At 40.7% G+C, this 21131-nt stretch overlaps 1 protein-coding gene across 1 annotated transcript in view; it reads right to left on the reverse strand.

The window, feature by feature from the left end:
• Positions 1–21131, reverse strand: part of SYNPO2 (synaptopodin 2) — a 178723-nt gene that overhangs the window by 22902 nt on the left and 134690 nt on the right. The window contains exons 2-4 of the mRNA XM_044224115.1: positions 14845–14996; positions 10649–11460; positions 6038–8220 (exon numbers count right to left, since the gene is read on the reverse strand). Of these exons, the coding sequence (XP_044080050.1) occupies positions 6038–8220; positions 10649–11460; positions 14845–14996 (3147 nt within the window). The remainder of the gene's footprint in view (positions 1–6037; positions 8221–10648; positions 11461–14844; positions 14997–21131) is intronic.

Consider the following 21131-nt stretch of genomic DNA (forward strand, 5'->3'; position numbering starts at 1 on the left):
GAGTCCACTAATTAACACTGTGTGACCTTGGGCAAGTTATTTAGCCTCTGTGTGCCTCTGAATCCCAACTATAATCTATTAACTGGGGATAATGATCTATTCCGCAAGGACTACTGATTAAAAGATACAATCTGTGGTGATCACCTATGGGAATGGAGAGAGGTGTGGCAGAAATGAGTGAAGGTAGTCAAAAGGTACAAACTCCCAATTTTACAATAAAGAGTGTAAGTCTGGAGAATATAATGTACAGTATGGTGACTATAGTTAATAATGCTATATTGTATATATGAAAGTTGCTAAGAGAGTAGATCTTAAAAATTCTCATAAGAAAACAATTTGTAACTGTGTGGTGATGGATGTTAATTATGCTTATTGTGGTGATCATTTCATAATAAATAAGAAATACCAAATCCTTATGTTGTGAACCTGAAACTAACATAATGTTATATGTGGATTATATCTCAATAAAAGAAAAGAGATAATCTATGAAAGATACTTGCCACAATTCAGTGCCCAAAATTTGTGCTCAGTTAATGTTAGCTATTTATATAACTTATGGGAAGCGTTTAACACAGTTCTTGGCACATAGTAGAAACATAATACATGAATGCCACCCCACCCCCGCCCCCCACACCCACTTTTTCCTCGGGCCTCACGAGGTTGTTGGAGTAGCTGCCCAGCTTCCATCCCCGTCCATGTAATCCTGCATTGGATCACAATACTTGAGTCGAGGTCTTTGTGTTGTCTTGAAAACAGATTAATGCATCAGGTAAAGATATCAAAGATTCCCTGACTTCTAAAATGTCTTCTAAATAACAAAACACTTAGGTGTTTGATATTTAATTCCAAGAAGAAAAATTTTCTGTTTATTCCTAGATCGTGCACTACTTTTCAACTCAGAGCTAGCTTCAATCCTTTGTTTTTTTGTTTTTTGTTTTCCATGAATGAATCATTAACAGTTATCAAGGAGCTCAAGAAGTGGAGGCTGTGAAAGCAAGATTCATTCATGGCACATATGAATGTTATTATTTTGAGTATTATTAGTGTTATCAAGTAGAGGAAGGAAGACAGGCTGAAAAGTGGGTCCTTGGAACTATTTATATTAGGAACCCTGAATGTATATTTCAGCAGTCATAAAACACACATAATTTAGATAAACATGCCAAAAATGAGGTAATGGGGTAAAAGAAATTCTATGTATTAATAACAAAAAATGATTTAAACCGTAAGCCCCAAAATAAGCCTAACTTTCTTTATACTTGAAATATACTGTATTAGCTAGCAAACTTATATAAAATCAGGAGTCTGAGAAATGTCTGACAGGATTTGGTATTTTCAATTTAATTTTTTTTCATTCAGTTGCCTCTGAGTAGTAGGCTCTGTGATTTCCAAGTGCCAAGAGATAATCTAGAGTACAGATATACATACCATAGAAACATATTAATTTTTAAAAAATTTAACAAACTGGCTGTACCTGAGAATGTTAAGGAAAGAGTAAGTATGCTTTGGGGGCTCTTCCAGAAACTGATTTTTATTGGCCAATTGTTCCATAGAATAGACTATAATATTTGTACTTTTTTTTTTTTCTTTTTAACCATAGAGAAGAACCAGAGATTGGCCTCTTGCAGTGATTTTGCTTGGTGTTTGGGTCCTGTGGGAATTTGCGAGTTTGCTTTATGGCCTTTGGCCAGAGCTGGTGGGAAGTCTAGAGAAGAATTCAATTCTGCTTTTTCCCAGAATACTTGTTGACGAACTTAGTAGCACTGAAGTGTTACTTGAGTCTTTGTGTCCCCCAGAGTCCAGCAATAAGGGGACATGCGACCAGTAAGGGTCAGTGTGTCTGGGAATATAATGTTAGTTCTTAGATTTTATATATCTTTCTCATGAACTCTTAGCAATCTTTAAAACAAACTCAAAACTCTGATTTTAGGAGGGAGTGAGCATGCTCGCTGCCCACTGTTTCCCTCTGGAAGCATTTTAAGCATTTAGCTTTTCAGAAAACAATCACGTCTTTTTGATAACCATGACTTCAAATACCCTTCCTGCCAGGCCGGTTGTGACTCATAAAACAGCAGTGGATTTCAGGAACTCACCCTTAGAATACAGGTCCTTGCCGCTTCTCAACTTTGTAAGTGGATAAAATGATACTCAGCAAGGGCTTTTGTCAGAAAGGTTATCTCCACACTCAGACGCTAACAGCCCTGTGTCTTCCCGGGCTCTTAATAGGCTGGAGTTGCCACTCAGTGCCTGTATCAGATACGCCTGTCAGCCGCACAAGGACCTTCAAAGTTCTCTAACCTAGAAGCTCTAAACAGGACAATGGTCCCACTTTTGCGAGTCCACACCCTTTAAATGCAGATCATTTGTTTTGTTTTTGACATCTCAGATGTGATTCTCGCTGCCAGGCTAGAATTTAGGCTGCGTGAAAATACTCAGCAGCCCTGTCAAGAAGCCCTCTTCTCGAAAGGGGTCAGTGTGATTTGGAAGAATTGAAGAACCCTGGCTTGCTCGAAAGAACTATGTGTAACTTGGATCGGTTTTCCTGTAGTTAAATGAGCTGGTTCATATGCAGATTAAATGAGATATCTAACCATTAACAGTCATGCTGGATAGATTTTGAAGTACAAACTTTTACGTGCTCCACAATGACAACCCAAATGTGTCTTATAAGATGTATTCCTAAAAACGTATGCTTTATACTACCAATGAGCGGTCAAAATGCAGAAACAGTGTGATTCTTCCTCTCTCAAAACAGAATGTGTTTATTATCGAAATATTAGCAACAAAATCGTAAAGGTTTTAAGGTGGAAGTGGCCATGCTCAGATTCCCAGTCTCACCAGTTCTGTGACTCAGTCTATTCTCTGATGAGACGGAGAGGCTCATGCTGTGTTTAGATTCACATGGGCCTCTCTTCCTAGAATATCTAGTGTTGTGCATACTCCTCCCGGCACAACGGTCCAGGAAGAGAGGTTTGAGACCTTGTTAAGGGGAAACTCGTGGGGGAAAAAACTGCATGAGATCCTGCAGCAAGTCAGTGACTGTGACTACATTTTATTTTATATCTCAGTGCCTGTAAACCATGCGGTGGATTCCCTGGGATAAGGTACAAAAGGCACCGAACACAGGTGCTCAGTAAATGATCACTGCTATGGTGTTGACGATGACAACTGGACTTCATAGGTGCTCTGCCCAGTAACTAAGCTAACAAAGGACAAGAGAAAAGGCAAGGTGCTAAAAACGAAACAAAACCTGCCTCCTCATACACCACAACCAACCAGTCCAACATCTGCTACCACAACAAAGCCAACAATATCCAGATTGCAAAGGGGGTCTCGTGGGCGGGGAGCTGAGGTCACGAGTACCCAAGGCTCTCACTTGCCGCACTGATGTCATTCCTATAACTCCAACCTGAAAGGTGGTACATTCAGCTTATTCTGCCTGCAAGTTCTCAGGAGGCTGTCTGGTTGAGGAGAAGAGGCAAAGGGAATGCCTCTTCCTCCTGGGTGCTGGCTCAGTCCTTTTCCCTCCCACTCCCCCATCCTCATGGTGTGGTGACGCTCTGTCACAGACAGTTTGGGAGGGTACCCAGGGTACCCACCCGTCCTCCATAACATAGGACCATCCATATGGTTCGAGATGAGACCTATGCTTCCACTCCCAGTCGAGGTTGGTGGATGCTTTGATTGAATGCCTCGCATGTTTCTGAGAAGCTTTTTGGGAACCTTATGACACTCCCAGTTATGCTAGTGGTGTATTTAGTCATCGACTCCAAATAGTAGCTCTGCAAGATTGCCACCTGTCCTACAGGAAATGGACTGAAAACACTTCTCATTCCTACATACCACAAACCACTGGACAACTGGGAATACTTATGGGTCATTACCAGCCCAAGTTACATTTGAACTGGTGATCTCAAATTAACTACCCTGTGTTCCATTATCTTTCCTCTACTTCATACCATTCTTTAAATGTTATGTCAAGAATGCCAAGTTATAAAAATGATCTCCTTTCCTGCTTCACCTTAAGAAGCCTTTTTTGGTTGTCCTATTAGAAAAGAATGCAAAATGCACAGCTTTTGACAGACTTCCTTTGCAGGGAACAAGTAATACAAACAATAGTGTTATATAATGGACAGAGTGCTTTTTCCTTTACTTTGTATTAATCTTCCTAATTGATTTCCAAAAAAGGCAAATGAGGGACTGAGCGGCATCCTGTGGTTGTAACCTCTAGGTAAACTATTACCAAAGGCAATGGAAGATTTTCCAGGAAAAAAAAAAAAAAAAAAGCAAAAGAAACAGTCCCATTGTCCTGTAGCTGACCTAATTCTTTTTGTGTGTTCTGCCTTAGAGTTTTACAGCATGCAGACAAATGAATATGCTCACAAAAGGAAATTCAGAGGTTTTTGGAGCAACAGAAGAGAAATATCAGAGATATTACTTAGGTCAGAACAGTCCTACAGGGTAAGATTACTTTTTAAAATATGTACATTAGACAGATAAAGAAGGAAATGATATTTTAATAGGATAGTGAAAAATATCGCAGGTTGACAGTGACGGCATTAAAAGAACAGGAATACAGACATTTTCAGAGGGTGAAAGTGGTACCATGTACCCTCAAAGTAGGCAAGTTTTTATAAGAGGCCTCTAAATGTGTCTCCTGTGCTAAGTAGATGGTTCTCCTCGGAGCTGTCAAAAATGCTCTGCGGTTCTCTCTACATTAATTCCTGTTGAATATTTTCCATGGTTGGTCAGATTGGACTTAAAATAGATATGAGAAAGGTCTTCAGGTTTACTGTCAGTAACATTTTTAACTTCATTGCCAGCTGGATGACGGCATGGTGTGTGACCAATCCAAATTTACAAGGTAACCTTGCCTGAATCCTCCTGGTCCATCACACAAAAATCACAAAGTGAAGCTGAGAGAATCGAATTGCAAGGAACAGTGGGGGAAACAGTAGGCGGAAAGCAAAACAAACACAAGGAAAGCCATCTGTGAGGTCACTCAGAAATGATGCTAGTCATTGTGTGTTCTCACCCTATGGCCTCCACACACGCGGGGTTCCTCGTGCTTCACAATCAGCCCCTGCAGTCGGAAACCCTTCACGCCTCAATCGCGTGCTTTCCCAAGGGAAAATAATAATCCTAGCTACCTTTATCTGCAACCTGCTCACCCTTTTTTTATGTTATTCCTTTATACTGTGCTCTACCACTTGCCCTGGCTGAGGAACACAAACTTACACTTTTCAGGGGCAATCGGAGATAACACTTGCTTCGTTTCTTAAGTAACTGGGAGGAGAAGATGGAAATCGGTCTCTAAGGATAATTAGCCTTCTTGCCCTGTCTCATTTACTTTAAGGGAGTCTTCTGAAATGAGTTAATACATAGAAAACATCTGGTGAAGAACCTAATACATAATTAGTGCTCAGTTATCACTGACACCCTCTTCCTTACCCTTCTTACTAAATATGTACATTTCAACAATCCCCAGAGTCCTCCTCTGCACTATCAAACAGGTGGCTGAGGTTGACAGACCAGAGCTGATCCCTGTCCTCAATAAATGTTTTATCTCTTCACACCCGTTATAGAGATAAAGCACTACCTAAAAAGGAACTCTCAGTCCATACATGTATCTTCTTCCTGCATTTGAACCTCTTCACCACAGGAGCACAGTAGCTGGTACGCTACACAAAGGCTGTGTGCACTGTCTGCTAACACTGATCACTGTCTTTCTTGGGACTAAAGCGTAAATCCTAAGCATCCTGCTTACTTAATATAATGGCACGTCTATTTTGGGGTGCTCCCCTATTTTTGCGAAAAAGGTAAATATGTTTTAAGTCAATCTGAGTTATATTTTTGACTCATTAAAAATATTACGCTCCTTGGACCCAGATTGGGAAGTGACATCTGAAATTCTAAGTAAGTTGAGGACTCGCTAGGCATTCTCCGGGACTGGAGCAACACTGCAAACAGCTTGTTTCAAAGTGGACACTCAGCTTCGGCTACAAGATTACTCTTCCGCGATAGATGGTTTCCACACCTGAACTGGGACACCACTTTTCTTGGCTGAGAACTTCGGCCTCGGCGCCACAAAGTAAGACGCAGAGGCTGATTCTTGCTTCGGGGAGGCGGGAATACCCACGGGCACTGGGGACGCGCTGATGGGTGAGGCTGCCCCTGCAAAGAAGGCGGGCTGAGAGCTGTATGCCGGCGCCGAGTACACAGAAGACGCCTGCGCAGTAGTGGGCGAGCCAGGGTTCACGGGCCGGGGAGGGAGAGCTTGCTTCATGCCCGGCACCGGGCTGACCTTGGCGGATGACTTTTGGGGGAGGCCATCCTTCGCATCTGGAGGTTGGAAAGTAAACAAGGATGCGTTTAGCTGATACGGTTGGTGCTTCATGACGTCCAAAGCATTGAGGGGTTTTTTGCCCTTTTTCTTGCTTGTCTTGGACGCCTGTGGGGCTGATGGCTGAGACTTGAGAGCCGCCAGAGGATAGGAGGGGGAGTGGATAGGATTGTAGGCCACAGGAGGAGGGGCTCGGACGTTGGAGGAGTACTTCCAGCCGGCCGGTAGAGACGGAGTGGGAGACTGGGCGCGAGCGGCATGGGCCTGCACCGTGTCTGAATCCACCACGTACTTCTCCATCCTCGACTGCCTCTTAGCAAAGAGCTGGGCTCCTTTCCCACTCATTCCTGGAAGCTCATTAGATGGTCCCGCTGCAGCAGCGTGAGCAGCGTTTACTGGTGGTGTGGGAGCCGCTGGCTTGGGTGTGTAGTTGGGACTGGCTACCGCTGCTTGTGGTCCTTTGAAGGGACCGGCCAGGGTCAGAGCACTCGCGGGCCGAGCCGGAGCGTAGGAAGGCTGGGCTATTTTGATGGAGGAGACAACGGTGCCCTGCGACGGGCTGGACGCGGGGAAGGCAGGAGGTTGGGTTGGAGCCGCTCCTGGGGACCAGACCGGAGAGACTGGAGTTACCGGTTGGGAGGGCGAGGACTTGACTGCCGGTTTCGGAGCCACCGGAGGCGGAGTCTTTTGTTTCGCAGAGGAGCTCTGCATGAAATTACAGGCCTCGGCCCCTAAACTGAGGTAGTCTTCTTCGGGTCCGGAATCGCCTCCAGCTCCCGTGCCCTTTTTGCCTTCCGAATTTTGAAGAAGGGACAAGAGTTCGGGATTGGGGCTTACTTTGGGCTCTTTGAAGGTGAACATGGGCTTCGTCGTGCTTCTCCTTTTGGCCTCCTGCAGTATCCCTGTTCTCTTGGCCGGCACCGCGATCCTTTCATCCCGGGAAGCTATGCGCTCCGAGGCGTCGTAGAAGGCCGGCTGGGCCCACGGGGTGGGCTGGGGCCACGGAGGAGGCTGCGCGGGGCCCGCTAGGGGACTTGACACGGCTCTGGAGAAGGCTTCAGGCGGAGGCGTGACCGCGGAATAGGGCGGAGGCGCCGGGAAGTCCGCCGTGGGATTTGCCATGCTCCGGGTTGGGGAGAAGGGGGTCGCGAGCTGGTTCGCAGACCCCGGGAAGGGTTTGGCTGTTCTGTTCATAGGGATCATCCTCGGTGCGTCTGCGGTTTCACACGCCCCACTGAAGCCGTTCTGTTGGGGCACGTGGCCGTGACCGTGGCTCACCTCGATGTAGCTTCTGCTCACGGAGCTCTGCGTTCGGACCGATTCTTCCTCCGTCCTTTGGTAGGAAGCCACGGTTCTCAGGCCGTCCGTCTGCGCAGCTTCGGGTTCTCTGCCGGGCATTCCCCCCACCCTCTCCTCCTCTTTTTGGGCCGCGATCTGATCCATTCGCTCCCTCCTCTTGGCAAACATGAGGGCGCCCTTGCCTGAGGTGTCCGGCAACATCTCCATCTTGTCCCCTCTGTTCAGCTTCTTTTCGATGTCCACGAGTCCCGAATCCCAGTCAAAGTTCACCACTTGTGCGCTGTCGTCAACGTCAGACGATAACTCTTCATCCACCTCCGATTCGCTCGTGCCCAGAAATGCTACTTCGCAAGTATCCTCTCTGTCACCTTCTTCCTCCTCGTCGGCCTCGCGCTCAAGTTCGCCAGTGCCGTAGCTGACTAGGGTGTACTTCTTGGCCCGCCTACGGCGCTTCTTAAACATCAACACCCCCTTGGAGTTGGGGTTGGGGGCGTCTGTAAGAAGGAGCGCAATGCTTTTGCATTTAGATTTAGCTTCTTTCACCTGCTTTTCTGATAGGCTTTCACTCCTCCTGAGCCCTAGGGAAAGTACAGAAATTATACTGAGTTGATGAATTCCAAGAAGCCCTCATAGCAATCCAGAAATCAATTCTCCTGGGGGAAAGTAAATATGGAAAAAACATGTTTACAATCAGCCACTAAGTTTTGAAGCAATCGAACTCATTTCTCCTTATTTCTTTTAAAATGTATACTTTTATGATGATCTACAATGATATATATAATTCTACACAATGCTTCTGTTTCACTTGCTCATATAAATACATTTTTATGTATGGTGATTGGAGTATATGTAGCACATGGATCTTAATACCTTGACAATAAGCGCTAGCTAGTAAATGTCAGTCAATACGATATAATCAAAACCAAAAAGGAAATAATTTGAGGACAGAGTATTTTCTGAAAAACAAGGTAAGACATACCTTGTACTTCCGTATTTAAATAATAAAATGTCAATATAAAACTGTATCCAAGCATTTTTTAAAAGTGGGAGTGGGGGGGGCAAGAAATTCTAAGTGTTTCTGTGTAATGAATTTAAATATTTAAGTTTTCTTCTTTTTCTTTTCTTAAACTTTGACATCTCCCCAAAGTCCTTGTATTCATGGTGACTGGATCAATATAAATTCAAAAAACTGAATGAATAATAATTGAAGGCACTGAATCAGTGATTGCTAATGATTTGGAACACTGGATCATTGTGAATACATGTAGGAAATTCAATCTACAAAGCTGTCTACATAAATTTGTTTGAAATGGATTGCTATTTTGAAATATAAGTACTTCAGTCACAGCAAGAATAAATGTAAATCTTGGGGATATTTAAAAATTATGAGACTAGTGACCTCTTAACTGTGGATAAAAGCTGATGCAGAACTTAAGTCATTTAAAATGAGAGTTTGACAGTTTTAAAGTAACATTCATACTTAATTTTTTCCTTTATCATTATTGTTACAAGAAAACAAATTGGTGGCAAACTAATGTATAGCATTAGCTAATTGTCATCATATATTTAATGATAATGAACATGATTCACAAGCAAGTTTCGAATTCTTCAAAATAGTTAACTGTAAATTTCAGAAAAACTTCTTGAATATTTTATGATTGAAAATTAGGGGGGGTTGTCCCTGGGAAAAAAATCGGACTCATGATTCATTTTTTTTTTTTAAATAAAATAGAATCAGAGTGAATGGCTTTATAACAAAGTTAGATATTCCCTGGCACTTGGATTGTATTTAGAGGAAACAGTTAAAAGCAAATTCATTACTGAATGTAACTCCTTTTTTTTGACTAGTGTTATACAACTTACTATTAAATTGACAGTCACAGTTGCACAGTTGTTGCTTACTTCACAGCCAACATGTAAAGTATGTGAGTTAATACTTAATACACTTAATATGCCATAAATGTGAAGGTGGGTACAGATGCTTCAAGTATAAGGACGATTAACAGCACTTGCCAATAAAACTACAAATGCTTCTGCTAAAAATATGCTTGGAAGGGAATAATGAGAGGTTAGAAGATTTAATATAGAACTTTGAGTTCATTACCGTTGTATATCATTCCTACCTTCAAGTGTTTTTGCTAGTCAGCTTCTACCTCCTCAAATGAAATTCTAAAATTTGTTTTAAAAAGGAAAAAAGAAAGAGAGAGAACGAGAAAAGAACAAAAATCATACAACCTGACATCCTTATCTGCATTCTCCTTTCTCTAGTCACTCCCCTAGAGAAAACAAAACGCCATAAAGAGCCTTGAATGTAAATATGTTTTACATTTGGGGACACTTAAATGCCTCCACGGGGTCTGGGAGACTGACCCGTGTGTCTAGAAGGTAGATGAAATGCTTTGCAGTCGAGTGAAGACATACAAAGCCGAGAGGATCATGTAACTGCTCAGTATTCCACATGTCCTTGTCTGTCAAACTCACTTCTGCAAGCATCATCAAGCTGCACAATGATTTTTTTTTTTTCCCAAAATGAAGATCTGCTTTTAGTGTCAGTAGTGGAGCCTCTATTTTCAAGACACCTCTCAGCAGCACACTCAACCGTTTTTGACATTTAAACTCAGAGTCCACCGGACTTCAAATACTCTTTTCTGCAATTTTACCTGAAATCTGACAACATTCTGAGACAAGTCAAAGGGACACATTAACCATATCATTTTCTTGAACAGCTCCTGTGCCTCTGGGGATCAAAGAAAATGCCTTAAATACCTTCAAATCTACGAAAAACTTCAAACTTATTGCCTCCATTTCAGAAATTGGTGTTCTCCACAATTTCCCATTTGTTATTCTGTGCATTAATTAATTTTTTTTTAACCGCAGAGAATGACATAAGAAAAGTCTTAAAAAGAAAAAAAGAAAAAGACCCATGTAAATGAAGCAGCAGCGAAATGCCCTTTAAGCTCTCAGGCCCCTTCCAATAGCCCAGCAGTGGCCCTGGGCAGGACTTACGTGCGTGGCGTGCTCGGTGCTTGTGAGGTCTGCTGTGATCCCTTTCCGAGCGTGGATCTTCTCCCTGCTCTGTGCCTTCTGATGAGACTGCAAAGGATACCAGAGAAGGAGGTGCTTCTGACTGCCCTCCTTCCACTGGAGAATCCACACACCCCTTTCCTGCCTGAAGCCTGCACCCTTCCGTCTTCTGCCTGTCCAAGCAGTCGAGTATCACTTCCACTTGGGGCAGCCCCACATCTCCTGCTTCACATCCCCGGGTCACTTTTAACTCTTTGCCACTGGAGAGCTGGATTATCTTGCTGGACCTCAGAGAAGGCTCCCCTTTCTCCCTCGTGGGGACTGAATTTATGTGGACAATTCCGCAGTGTTGTACATGAGGATCTGGGTCAGGAGACTTGGATTTTTCAGCTCCCAGGAGAGCCACCACAGGGACATTTGTGACCTTGTGTCTCTCTTGTGAAAGGGACAGTTGTAGTTCAACCACAGGGCTTGGCTGCCCGACTTCTGGCTTCTCCCTTAAGATGATCTCCTCTGCTAAGTGTCCTGTTTGGGAGTCAGGCATATGGGGAGCAACATGGTAGCTCAGGCCTGTTTCTTCTTGTATGCTCCCAGAAAAACCAGGACCAATCCCTTGGTCCCCAGCTAGAGGAGCCCCACTCCTGACCGAGGCAACATACAGCTCTCTGTTCTGGTTCTTTGTGGCTGGTTGAATTTGCAGGATGGTACTTTCCACGGGCCCCTCATGGGTGAGATGCTCAGGGGTTTTGTTTTCCGTTTCAGAGATGGAACTCTCATTTACTCCACTGGATGGTCTGCACACAGGAAAATCAGTCCAGAAGGTTAAATCAGAGTGTTATACCTGCCAAAGAACTTTCTGACACTTTTAGGATACATGATACAGTCAAAATATTTCCTCTTAAATGTCAAGTGCAACATATTTGAGAACAGAAGTTGGCAGCATGTTGATATTATTATTTAAAGATCTTCCAAATAAACTTTTCTTTAAAGCAAAGCAAAAATGCTTACAAAAGATTATGGAACCTAAATCTACCCTAAATTCAGCTTTGATTTTTTAAAAGCACAGGTTATAACTACATGGATGTCCTTTATCTGTAATTATTTGGGTGTTTTCAAATAACCATGTTTGTTCTAATATGACAAAGCATTTCAATGTCTTACTGACTTAAGTATAGGTCTGAACATTGTAAAGTCATGTAAACATATTCAGCAACTTCAGAGTAATATTAATATACAGATAATTCAAGTAGTCCTTTTAGAGGCTGTGCTTTCTTGAAAGGAATGAAATAGAAGCTGTTTTTCAAGCTCCAGGGAGCATGTGTTTTGTAATAAATGGACCCCAGCCCAGTACTCTTGTGTAAAGAGAAATCCTTTCCATGCTGCAATGAATCATTGAGTCATGGAGTATTTATAATCGGAGATGTCTCCCCTTCTCCCATTTGAACCTGTCTCTCGGAGCATTTCCTTATAGGAACTCTGAAGTCATACCATTCCTTTATCTGTCGACTAAGAAGCCCAGCTCTGCTCACTACCATCCTTTGCTTTTGACCTTAACCATTGCCAACTGGTTTTGTAAACCTGGGTTTGCAAGAAGCAATGCCAGTTTAAGTGTCAAACAACTTCTTGCTAAAGCTCTAATTTAAACTCAAACTGCTTTTAGAAGAGAAGCATCACTTGCAGAACAGCTGTAGGAGATGCCTTCATGTCTCACATGTGTAAGTTTTTTTTTTTTTAAAGCAGCAGTGTCTATCTCTGCCTCTTTCCTCCTCCTCAAAATGCCCCCTGATTAATGCCAGATTATCATTTGATGAGGGTGAATGAACCCTACTCAAGGGGCTACCCCAAGGAATATACCTTAGAATGTGTCTGATGGCATTTCTGACAAATGTTCAAAATAATCGCTCCTAACTTTGCTTTTGTCTGCAATTAGTAAAGCAAAACTAAGCAAAACAATAAAAAAAAAAAACCTAATAGTCAAATGAAATGCAGCTTTCTCTAAGGAAGTAATCTGTAAAAGCTTCCTGATAATTAAAAAATATTATAGCATTTTAAAAACATGATGATAGCAAATTAGATCTTTCTTATATATGAAATGATTAATACACTCTATGCAACCAAATTTGATGGTACCAAAAGGTCAGAGAGTTTTAATTTAGGAAGGCCTTGGATGGAAGTAGATTAAATCACTTTGAATTATGTTAGCAATCAATTATGAAGCTGAGAAGAGAGTCATTTGAACTTATTCCAGTCTTACAGAGTGTAATACAGGCAAATGGATCATATAAATGTTAACATTTACTGGTAGCAGAAGTAAAACAGATATACAGGAATACAAATCATAAAAGCTCTAAAGGTTAGAGAGTTGTATATTAAAATGCTCATTTCCCTTCAGTCTACATAGGTACAGTGTTCAGATGGTGGTGGTGACGATGATGGTCTTTAGGCTAATTTTAATTTGAGATTCCATTTCAATCTCATCTGTTAATTATTTATTTTGCAAAAGTCCAAATACTTAAGAGAAAATCATCATCATCATATCTCCAGTTATTGAAAGTAACAGAGAGCTAATTCATTTATTTCTGAAAGTAAACATGTACCTAACATTCAGCTTTAAATCACCAAGGATTTTCCCCGTGATAGTCATTGTAATCAAAACAAGAACTAGCAGGGAATGTCCCAGACCACAAGTACGTTCCTAAGAAACTGGCCTCGTTAAAAGAGTAAAGACACTAAGAAGGGAATAAATTAGAGAAGGTTTTCCCCCTTTGGGGGATGTGATTAAACCTTTAACAAAGATGGAAGTCTTCAAATACCTCAGAGATTTATGCACGATCATGGCAAACACCCCGTCCACACTTGGCAAGACTCCTGTTAGTTTGCTTTTAAAAGCAAATGGGGGCTTCTTAATGAAGTAGGATCCTAAAGGCTTAAACATTGGGCTTGATGGGTAAATATTTAGGTGGGAGAGTCCAAGGATAGTGCTACCTTTGTTTTATTTTCACAAGGTCATGGCCCTGCCGAGTTCATGTGTGAAATGGAATCAATAGTGAATGATTATCAGAGGGGTGATGCTGCACATCATTTAACCACAGAGTTAAGACAAAAACCTGGAGGGCTTTCAATTCTGTGTGAGATTGTCCTCTGGCATCTTCCTGAAGGCTGCTCTCCAGGAAGCCAGAACTTTCCTTTCTGGATTCATTACAGTGTCATGGTCAGAGGCTCACTCGCAGTCAGTATGGGTTTGTACAGGGTCCTGTGATTTGCACAGGGCTATAAAAATGTGGATGCTGTCGCTTTTTTGTGATTGCCCTTGTTTTCTTTTGTTTTAATGTTTAAAGTTTACTACTGCATTTTTAAGCAATTAGGTAGGGAGGGTGGTATTTGAGGAGATCGAATTAACAATGATTTCCATTAGTAGTCTAAAACCTATATTCTATCCATCTGCTTTTTTCCATACACAAATGATTTTGCTAGAGGTCCTGACAAGCAGAAATCGAGTTGCTTTTAGGGTTTTATGTGGTTCTTTTTCTTCTCTAGGCATTCTCTTTCTATAAAAAAAAAATTATTGTACAGGGTAATAGTTTAACACTTAAACATTTTTTAATGGAATTGATTGCTGTTCTTTTTTAAATTTTTAATTCCAGTATAGTTAACATACAGTGTAATATTAGTTTCAGGTGTACAAAACAGTGATTCAGCACTTCCATACACACCCAGTGCTCAGCACGACAAGCGCACTCCTTAATCTCCATCACCTATCTCCCCCTCCACCACCACCCACTACCATCCCCCCACTGGTAACCTTCAGTCTGTTCTCTGAAGTTAAATTAAACATTTTTAACTCATCGGTGAATAAGGTAGTGATCCTGATGCACCACAAAATCTTGACCTAGAAGTATTAAATTATGTCCAACATAATGAGCTTTCTAAGGCACTTGTCTAAAATACTTGAGATTTTCAACAAAGCTCATGATACAAAAATTTTCAAGTTAATTCTCAATTAACCAGAAAATTAACTGCCATTTCTCAAACACGGTGGTTCTTTTGTTTAACTATACTAACCTTCCACAGAGCAACCCCAATTTCCCCATAAATGACAAATGATACATTTAGTAAAAGCTAGAGTCATTCCTATCTAACTTCAAAAGAAAATATATGCCGCAACAAATCTTCTGTACCTTTTGATAAGCATTTGGAGAGAGTCCCTTATGCTCTCCATGAGCTTGATGACTTGGGGGTAGGTGAGGTCCGCACAGGGGTTGCCATTGATGGAGACGACTTCATCTCCCTCACAGAGCCCAGACCCAGAGGCTTTGCTTTGGCTTCGGATCTAAGTGGAGTGAAAAAAAAAGGGAAGACTTAGAATCATATCATTTGTAAAAACAAAAACAAAAAACAAAAAACCATACCACCATCTCTGAGAAACATTTATTTGGGAGTTAAATAGATCTGTAATCTATAAAATCAGCCCTGGTTTTTAATCCAACCGTTGACCAAGAAGACCACTTAAACCCCTCTTACCCTCTCACACACACAATGTATAATGCACCATCATGTCAACATTTAATTCATAGCATTGTAGGTGAATGGAAAAGGAAAGCAAATCTATAGTAAAGGAACTGGAATCAAAGAAATAAAGAATAGAGAGAAGTGAGGGCAGACATGTTAAAATAATGGAGTTTACATTGAAAATAACTGTCACACTGTGAAGGTTGACCCCAGTCAGAGAGTGACCTCTCACATTCAAAAAAGTGTGAAAAGCCTTTCCTATTGAGGAGATGGGCTGAACGCTGGCTGTAAGAAGGAGCTGTAAGGCAGGACAGTGTAAGGAAAGAGATGTACAGCTAAGTGAACTAGTGAAAGCCATCCCAGCGTAATGGGGAAGTTAGGCAGCCAGGATACTAAGAATTATGTCAAAGAGAAAAATCCTGTATTGAAATCAACTATTCAAGTCTTGGTACAAAGCAATGTTTAGCAAAAAGGAAAGAAAAAAAAGGATGATTTTGCAAATAACAAAAACATCCCTGCTATAACGATTGCCTCATATTCTTGCCCAGAATGACATGGAACAAAAACTGAATAAAAACCTAACAGAGAACTTTCAGAACCTGGAAAAGAGAAATTCAGAGGAGTAGAATAATGGCAGAGAGCCCTCACCAGCTCCTTAGTGAGGAATACTTGGAAGTTTATATCCCATATAATTCGGGATATGGCAAAATGTTATGCTGATTATTCTCCCTGTGCCCTTCCAGGTTCATTCTCCTCCCTCCTCGGTGCTGCATTGTGCCAGTGGGGGACTGGCTCCTAGAGACTGCATTGGCGGACCTCCCTGTGCACTATTCCTGGCTCGATCTGGTCAACAGGAAGGCCCAAGAAGAGATCAAAGAGCAAGAAGAATAAGAGATCAGGTAGACAGATGTTCTCCTTACTGAATGTGCTGGGTCATGGTTTGGCAACGGTTCTGTTCCTCCATCTCGAGAGTCACAGCTCCTGTCCGTCTGCCTCTCTCCCTTGCCTTCAGTCTTGTTATATTCCAGTAACACATACCATCTTCTTGCCTCTTCAGGCCTAACGGTAATAATAGCTTTCCACTTTCTATCTCCAGGTACTTCATTATCATTTGTTGGTTCACCTAAACCTGTCTTTAGTCCCTATGTTCTAGCATCTTTAATTACTTTTTTGAGCATGCCACCTATTTCCTGCTGGGACCCTAAGTGATACTAATGTGTTTAGATGTCATTTTATAATGTAAGTCTAATAGTTCCCCATGAACCATGTAACATGTCATACAATCTGAAACTTAACATACTTTAAGATCCTATTCTAGATATTTTCACCAAGATGATCCCTTTCTGACTATTAAAATCAAGATTCTGAGTTCAGAGAGATCAAAGCCTGGTCAGCAATACTTCCTGAAGAATGTTTTCATAGCCAGACTCATTTCTGACTGGGCATGAAATGTATTTCAACTTACCTCCAACAGCAGCCCACTACTCAATAATCGACAAGTTGGCTAATATAAGTTTAAGTTTCTATTTCCAGGTGCATTTACAGGTTAAGTGGCACTCTTGAAAGTAGGAGATATCTTTAAGTGCCAAAATGATGACACTAGGTAAATTTAAAGTGATTCAGTTAATTTTGCTCTGGGAAGGTCTGTCCTTTGACTGTCAGAGATTATAATTTACAGTGGTTTCCCATTTTCTGACAAAACTATCTCATTTTTATTTGTTTTGGAAGAACATACCAGTTCATTGCAAAATATATGCATGGCTATAAGAAGCAATAAAAGTAATGAGAAAGAGAATACGCACCCAATTTTGAAAAATATCTATTTACCTGCCAAATATATTTGTTTCATTTTGTCTTGCATATAATTAAGATAAAGAATCACAAGATAGTTGTTAATAAGTCAGGATAAAATGATATGCAACAATGAACATTTAAGCTACGGTTAGAGTTAAGTCACATTTCAGTGACTTAAATTTATTTATTTACTTTTTTATAAAGTAAGATGAGGTAGGTGATAAAGCATTATTTAAAGCATAAACCGATTCATTCAATTGAGTCAGATGTACTAGAACACAGACAGGAAATTCATCCTTTGAAGGACCAAAGAGGTTTTATGTTTGTAAGACAGCTGTGTCATACCCTGTAGCGCTCAAGGCCCAATCTCAGAGGTGGGGAGAGGGGGTCTCCCTTTTATCGGCAGTACGTTGTGTGAATTTTAAACAACTTCATGGGTTTGTGGAACAAGATGAAAAATTGATCCTTGGATGAGAAATAAACTCCAATTTAACAGACCTGTCTCTCATGTAAACATGTGTTGCTTGACGGGAAGCAACACAAGTCAAGTGGAACTTTTAATGGTATCCGAATAAGCAAAAGCATCATAGGAGGAGTAGTTAGCATCTCCTCAGAGCACACATTCTGAAGCCAACGTTTAGAATCAATTGCGGCAGAATTGCAATTCCTGAACAGCAGGAAATAATTTCCTTAAGAACCATGTTAAATGTGGTGATATTGTTCCTGCCACAAAGGTTTTTCTGAAGGACTACTCTTCCTCCATTTCTAATAGGACGACCAAAACAAACAAGATGGTATGACAGTGTCCCTTATGCCCAGACATATCCTTTGCAATCACCAACTTTACCAATATGGTTCATTTATTAGCATACAAAAGATCCTCACTTTACATTACATGTAATCAGGTATTTAAAAATGTATATATTTGTGTATTACTACGTATGTGAGTAAAAATTCCAATTCCTGAAAATATTCTTATTTGTGAAAATGAAATATTATTGTCAGTAATAAGTTTGGATATGCAGATCATTAGCATTGACAATGCTAAATCTCAGTGAATTTTTTAAAGAAGATTTTTATTTATTTATTTGACACAGAGAGAGAGAGAGGCAGGCAGAGGGGGAGGGGGAGGCAGGCTCCCCGCTAGGCAGAAAGCCGGATGTGGGGCTCGATCCCAGGACTCTGGGATCATGACCTGAGCGGAAGGCAGAGGCTTTAACCCACTGAGCCACCCACGTGCCCCTCAGTGAATTTATCAACCAGTCTTCTTCTTAGGCCATTAGTCCTCGATTCATAAAATACATAGTGGGAGAGAATGGCAACTCGGAAGAAAGAGAGGTTTCAGTTGTGTGGCTCCAATGATTACTAGCTGACTGAACTTAGATAAGTCATATTACATCTTTGAGTTTTAGTTTTCTCAAGTGTAAAATAGAGCTAATGAATTTTATTTCTCTAGATGGCTAAAAAAGATTAGAAATAATATGTACTAAGTTCCATTACCCACATACAACTCCTACATGTGCACAAGAAGGGGCAAATGGATAAAAATGAGTGGGTTTCCCATACATGTGCACACACACACACACACACACACACAAAATGAACATGCCAAGTAAAAAGAAAAGCTATAAAATGGTGGTGCTTTGTCTATGAGATGTTTGAAAACATCCAGATTTATTTTCAGTTTTTATGCCTATATTTGGCATCAATTCATATTAATCTAAAGATAAATGTTGTATATGTCTTTTCCTCAGTAAGTACAGATTTTATAACTGAAAGGTGGAAGAAGACAAGCCTATTTATTGTTTCCTGGTAGAAATAACAATACAAATATTTAAAAACTAGTAGTTTATCTTCACTGAGCACTTACTATGCTAAGCCCTCTACATGCTTATACCATTTATTCCCATAGAACTTCAATAAGAATATGTACTCTTCCATTTGTGAATGTTCAAATGGACTACCTTACTTCCATTTTATAGATAAGAAGACAGTGACTCAGAAAATTAGGTACTTTGCCTGAAATCACACAGCAAGAATCAGAATTTCAACCCAGGGAATCTGACTTGAGAGCGTGTGTTTTTAACCATTACACACATTGACTCTGTAGTTAATAGTCTGAATTCTCTACCATGAATCTTTTTTAAAAAAATTCATTTGAGAGAGGAAAGGGGCAGAGGGAGAGGGACAGAGAAACCCAAGCTGACTCCAAGCTAAGCATGGAGCCCCACACAGGGCTTGACCCCACAACCCCAAGATCAGACCTGAGCCAAAACCAAGATATGGACACTTAACCAACTGTGTCACCCAGGCAACCCTACCATGTACCTTAAAGAGAGAGTGGAGTGTAGCAACAATTAGCAGAGGCTGAAAGTCAGGGAGGAAATAAGAACTTGCCAAGTCAGTCCATAACTCGGGAAAGACAGATTTGACTTTCTTTTGTCTTCTTTTCTTTTAAGATTTATATATAAGATATTCTTTAAAGATTGGAAAATACTCGATATTATAACCCAATATGTTAATAATTTGAACAAGTATAATTATCTTTTGCAAACTGTGATTTGACACAGCATACATATATGCGTGTGTAATGCATGGCCTTTTTCTTGAGAACATTGCCTTAGACATTTCATTCCACATCTAACACATTAGACAGATAGGAAGTTTCTATCCATAAAACACTGTATGCCCTATTAGCAGTCTAATCAGTCTAATCAGACCACAGAACTAAGAGATACTGGTAATGTAAATATTTACCAAAAACTGTATTTTTTTGCTTTCTGCAAAAAAATCAGAAAAAAAGCTTTCTTGATCCATAGGAGGAGAGATTTATTTTATTACAACCAAGTGGAAAGTTAGAGCTTCTCTGGAAAATTCAACATTATTTTCATTTCATAGAATAAATCTGAGAGGTTTCAACAATGTTAATTTGGTTTTAGGAATTAATAATTCCCTGGAAAAATGCAAAAAGTTTCTTTTTCTATTCTTTTATTATCACTTCTTTTCCAAGTCTTCCAGAACTGACTAGAAAGCGGGTATTAGATTTGAATTCACACAGAACTTTGTAGTTAAACTATTCTGTCTTGTGTAAATAGCATATCAGTTGTGTCAGCTTGCTGTCTGTGAAATTAAATCTTGTCTCAGGGATTGCCTTTTCATGTGTAACTTACTGACAAGTCCTGTTGGAACATGTCACAGTAAGTGGCAGAACCAAGACTATCTCTTCCTTAGATTCCACTACTCTATTTATTACAATATATTAGAAAGAAAGAGAAAATTAGCATAAGTCTAACCTATCACATGTGGGCTATTCTCAATCTGTAACATGGAGTCTCAAGGACCTGGAGATAACTAAAAGAGGATGAGGGAGATGGTCTCAGACAAGTAAAATTTCAGAAATTAAAACATTTTGATGGAAATTGGAAAGTAGTCTATGATCTAGAAGCTCTTGCTGAAGCTCCAATCTCTCCTCAGTTCTCCCTTCAGGCCTTCAACAAAGCCCTCCTTTTATTTCTGAGACGAAACTCAATAAACATTCCCTCACCCCTCTCACACTTCAGCCCTAGGCAGGTGTGTACTCCTCAGCTGACCAGAGAAATGGTCAGAATGGTCACTGGGAGGCGCAGCAAGGGCGGAGATGATCATAGATTAAGCTTTAGAAATTAAGGAGATAATCCAACTTTTAAAAGGATTTACTCTCCACATTCTGAACTCCAAACCTCCATCTTTGGTGGTGAGTTGCCTAGCACCAAAGATGAGGTCACAAGATGTCAGGAATTCATGTTTAGGTGGTACAGTATTTCTGGAAATCAATAGCAAATAGCAATATAGTTTCAGGATGACAAGGCAAAAGAAAACAAGGAGCAGAATACAATGGAATAAAAGCAGTAAGAACCCCAGGAAAATCTTTATCGTGGGAAGCAAAAGGCATCCTGGAACTTAGTGCAAAAATTGAAACAGTAAAATGGAGGGGAAAAGAAAAGACTCACAAAAATTCCTAGAATGTGGTAAATAAATACGAACTGTAACTAATAACTGAGTAAATCAAAAGTCAGTGGAGAAGACCGTGGCAGTACTGGATGGACTGCTCAACTTGTGTCCCAAGCTCATTTGTGTGTGCCTCGAATGTCACAGAGGCTGAGAAGGTTAACAGCATATCCCA

This window comes from Neovison vison, chromosome 11 (assembly GCF_020171115.1).
Source record: "Neovison vison isolate M4711 chromosome 11, ASM_NN_V1, whole genome shotgun sequence".
NCBI lineage: Eukaryota > Metazoa > Chordata > Mammalia > Carnivora > Mustelidae > Neogale > Neogale vison.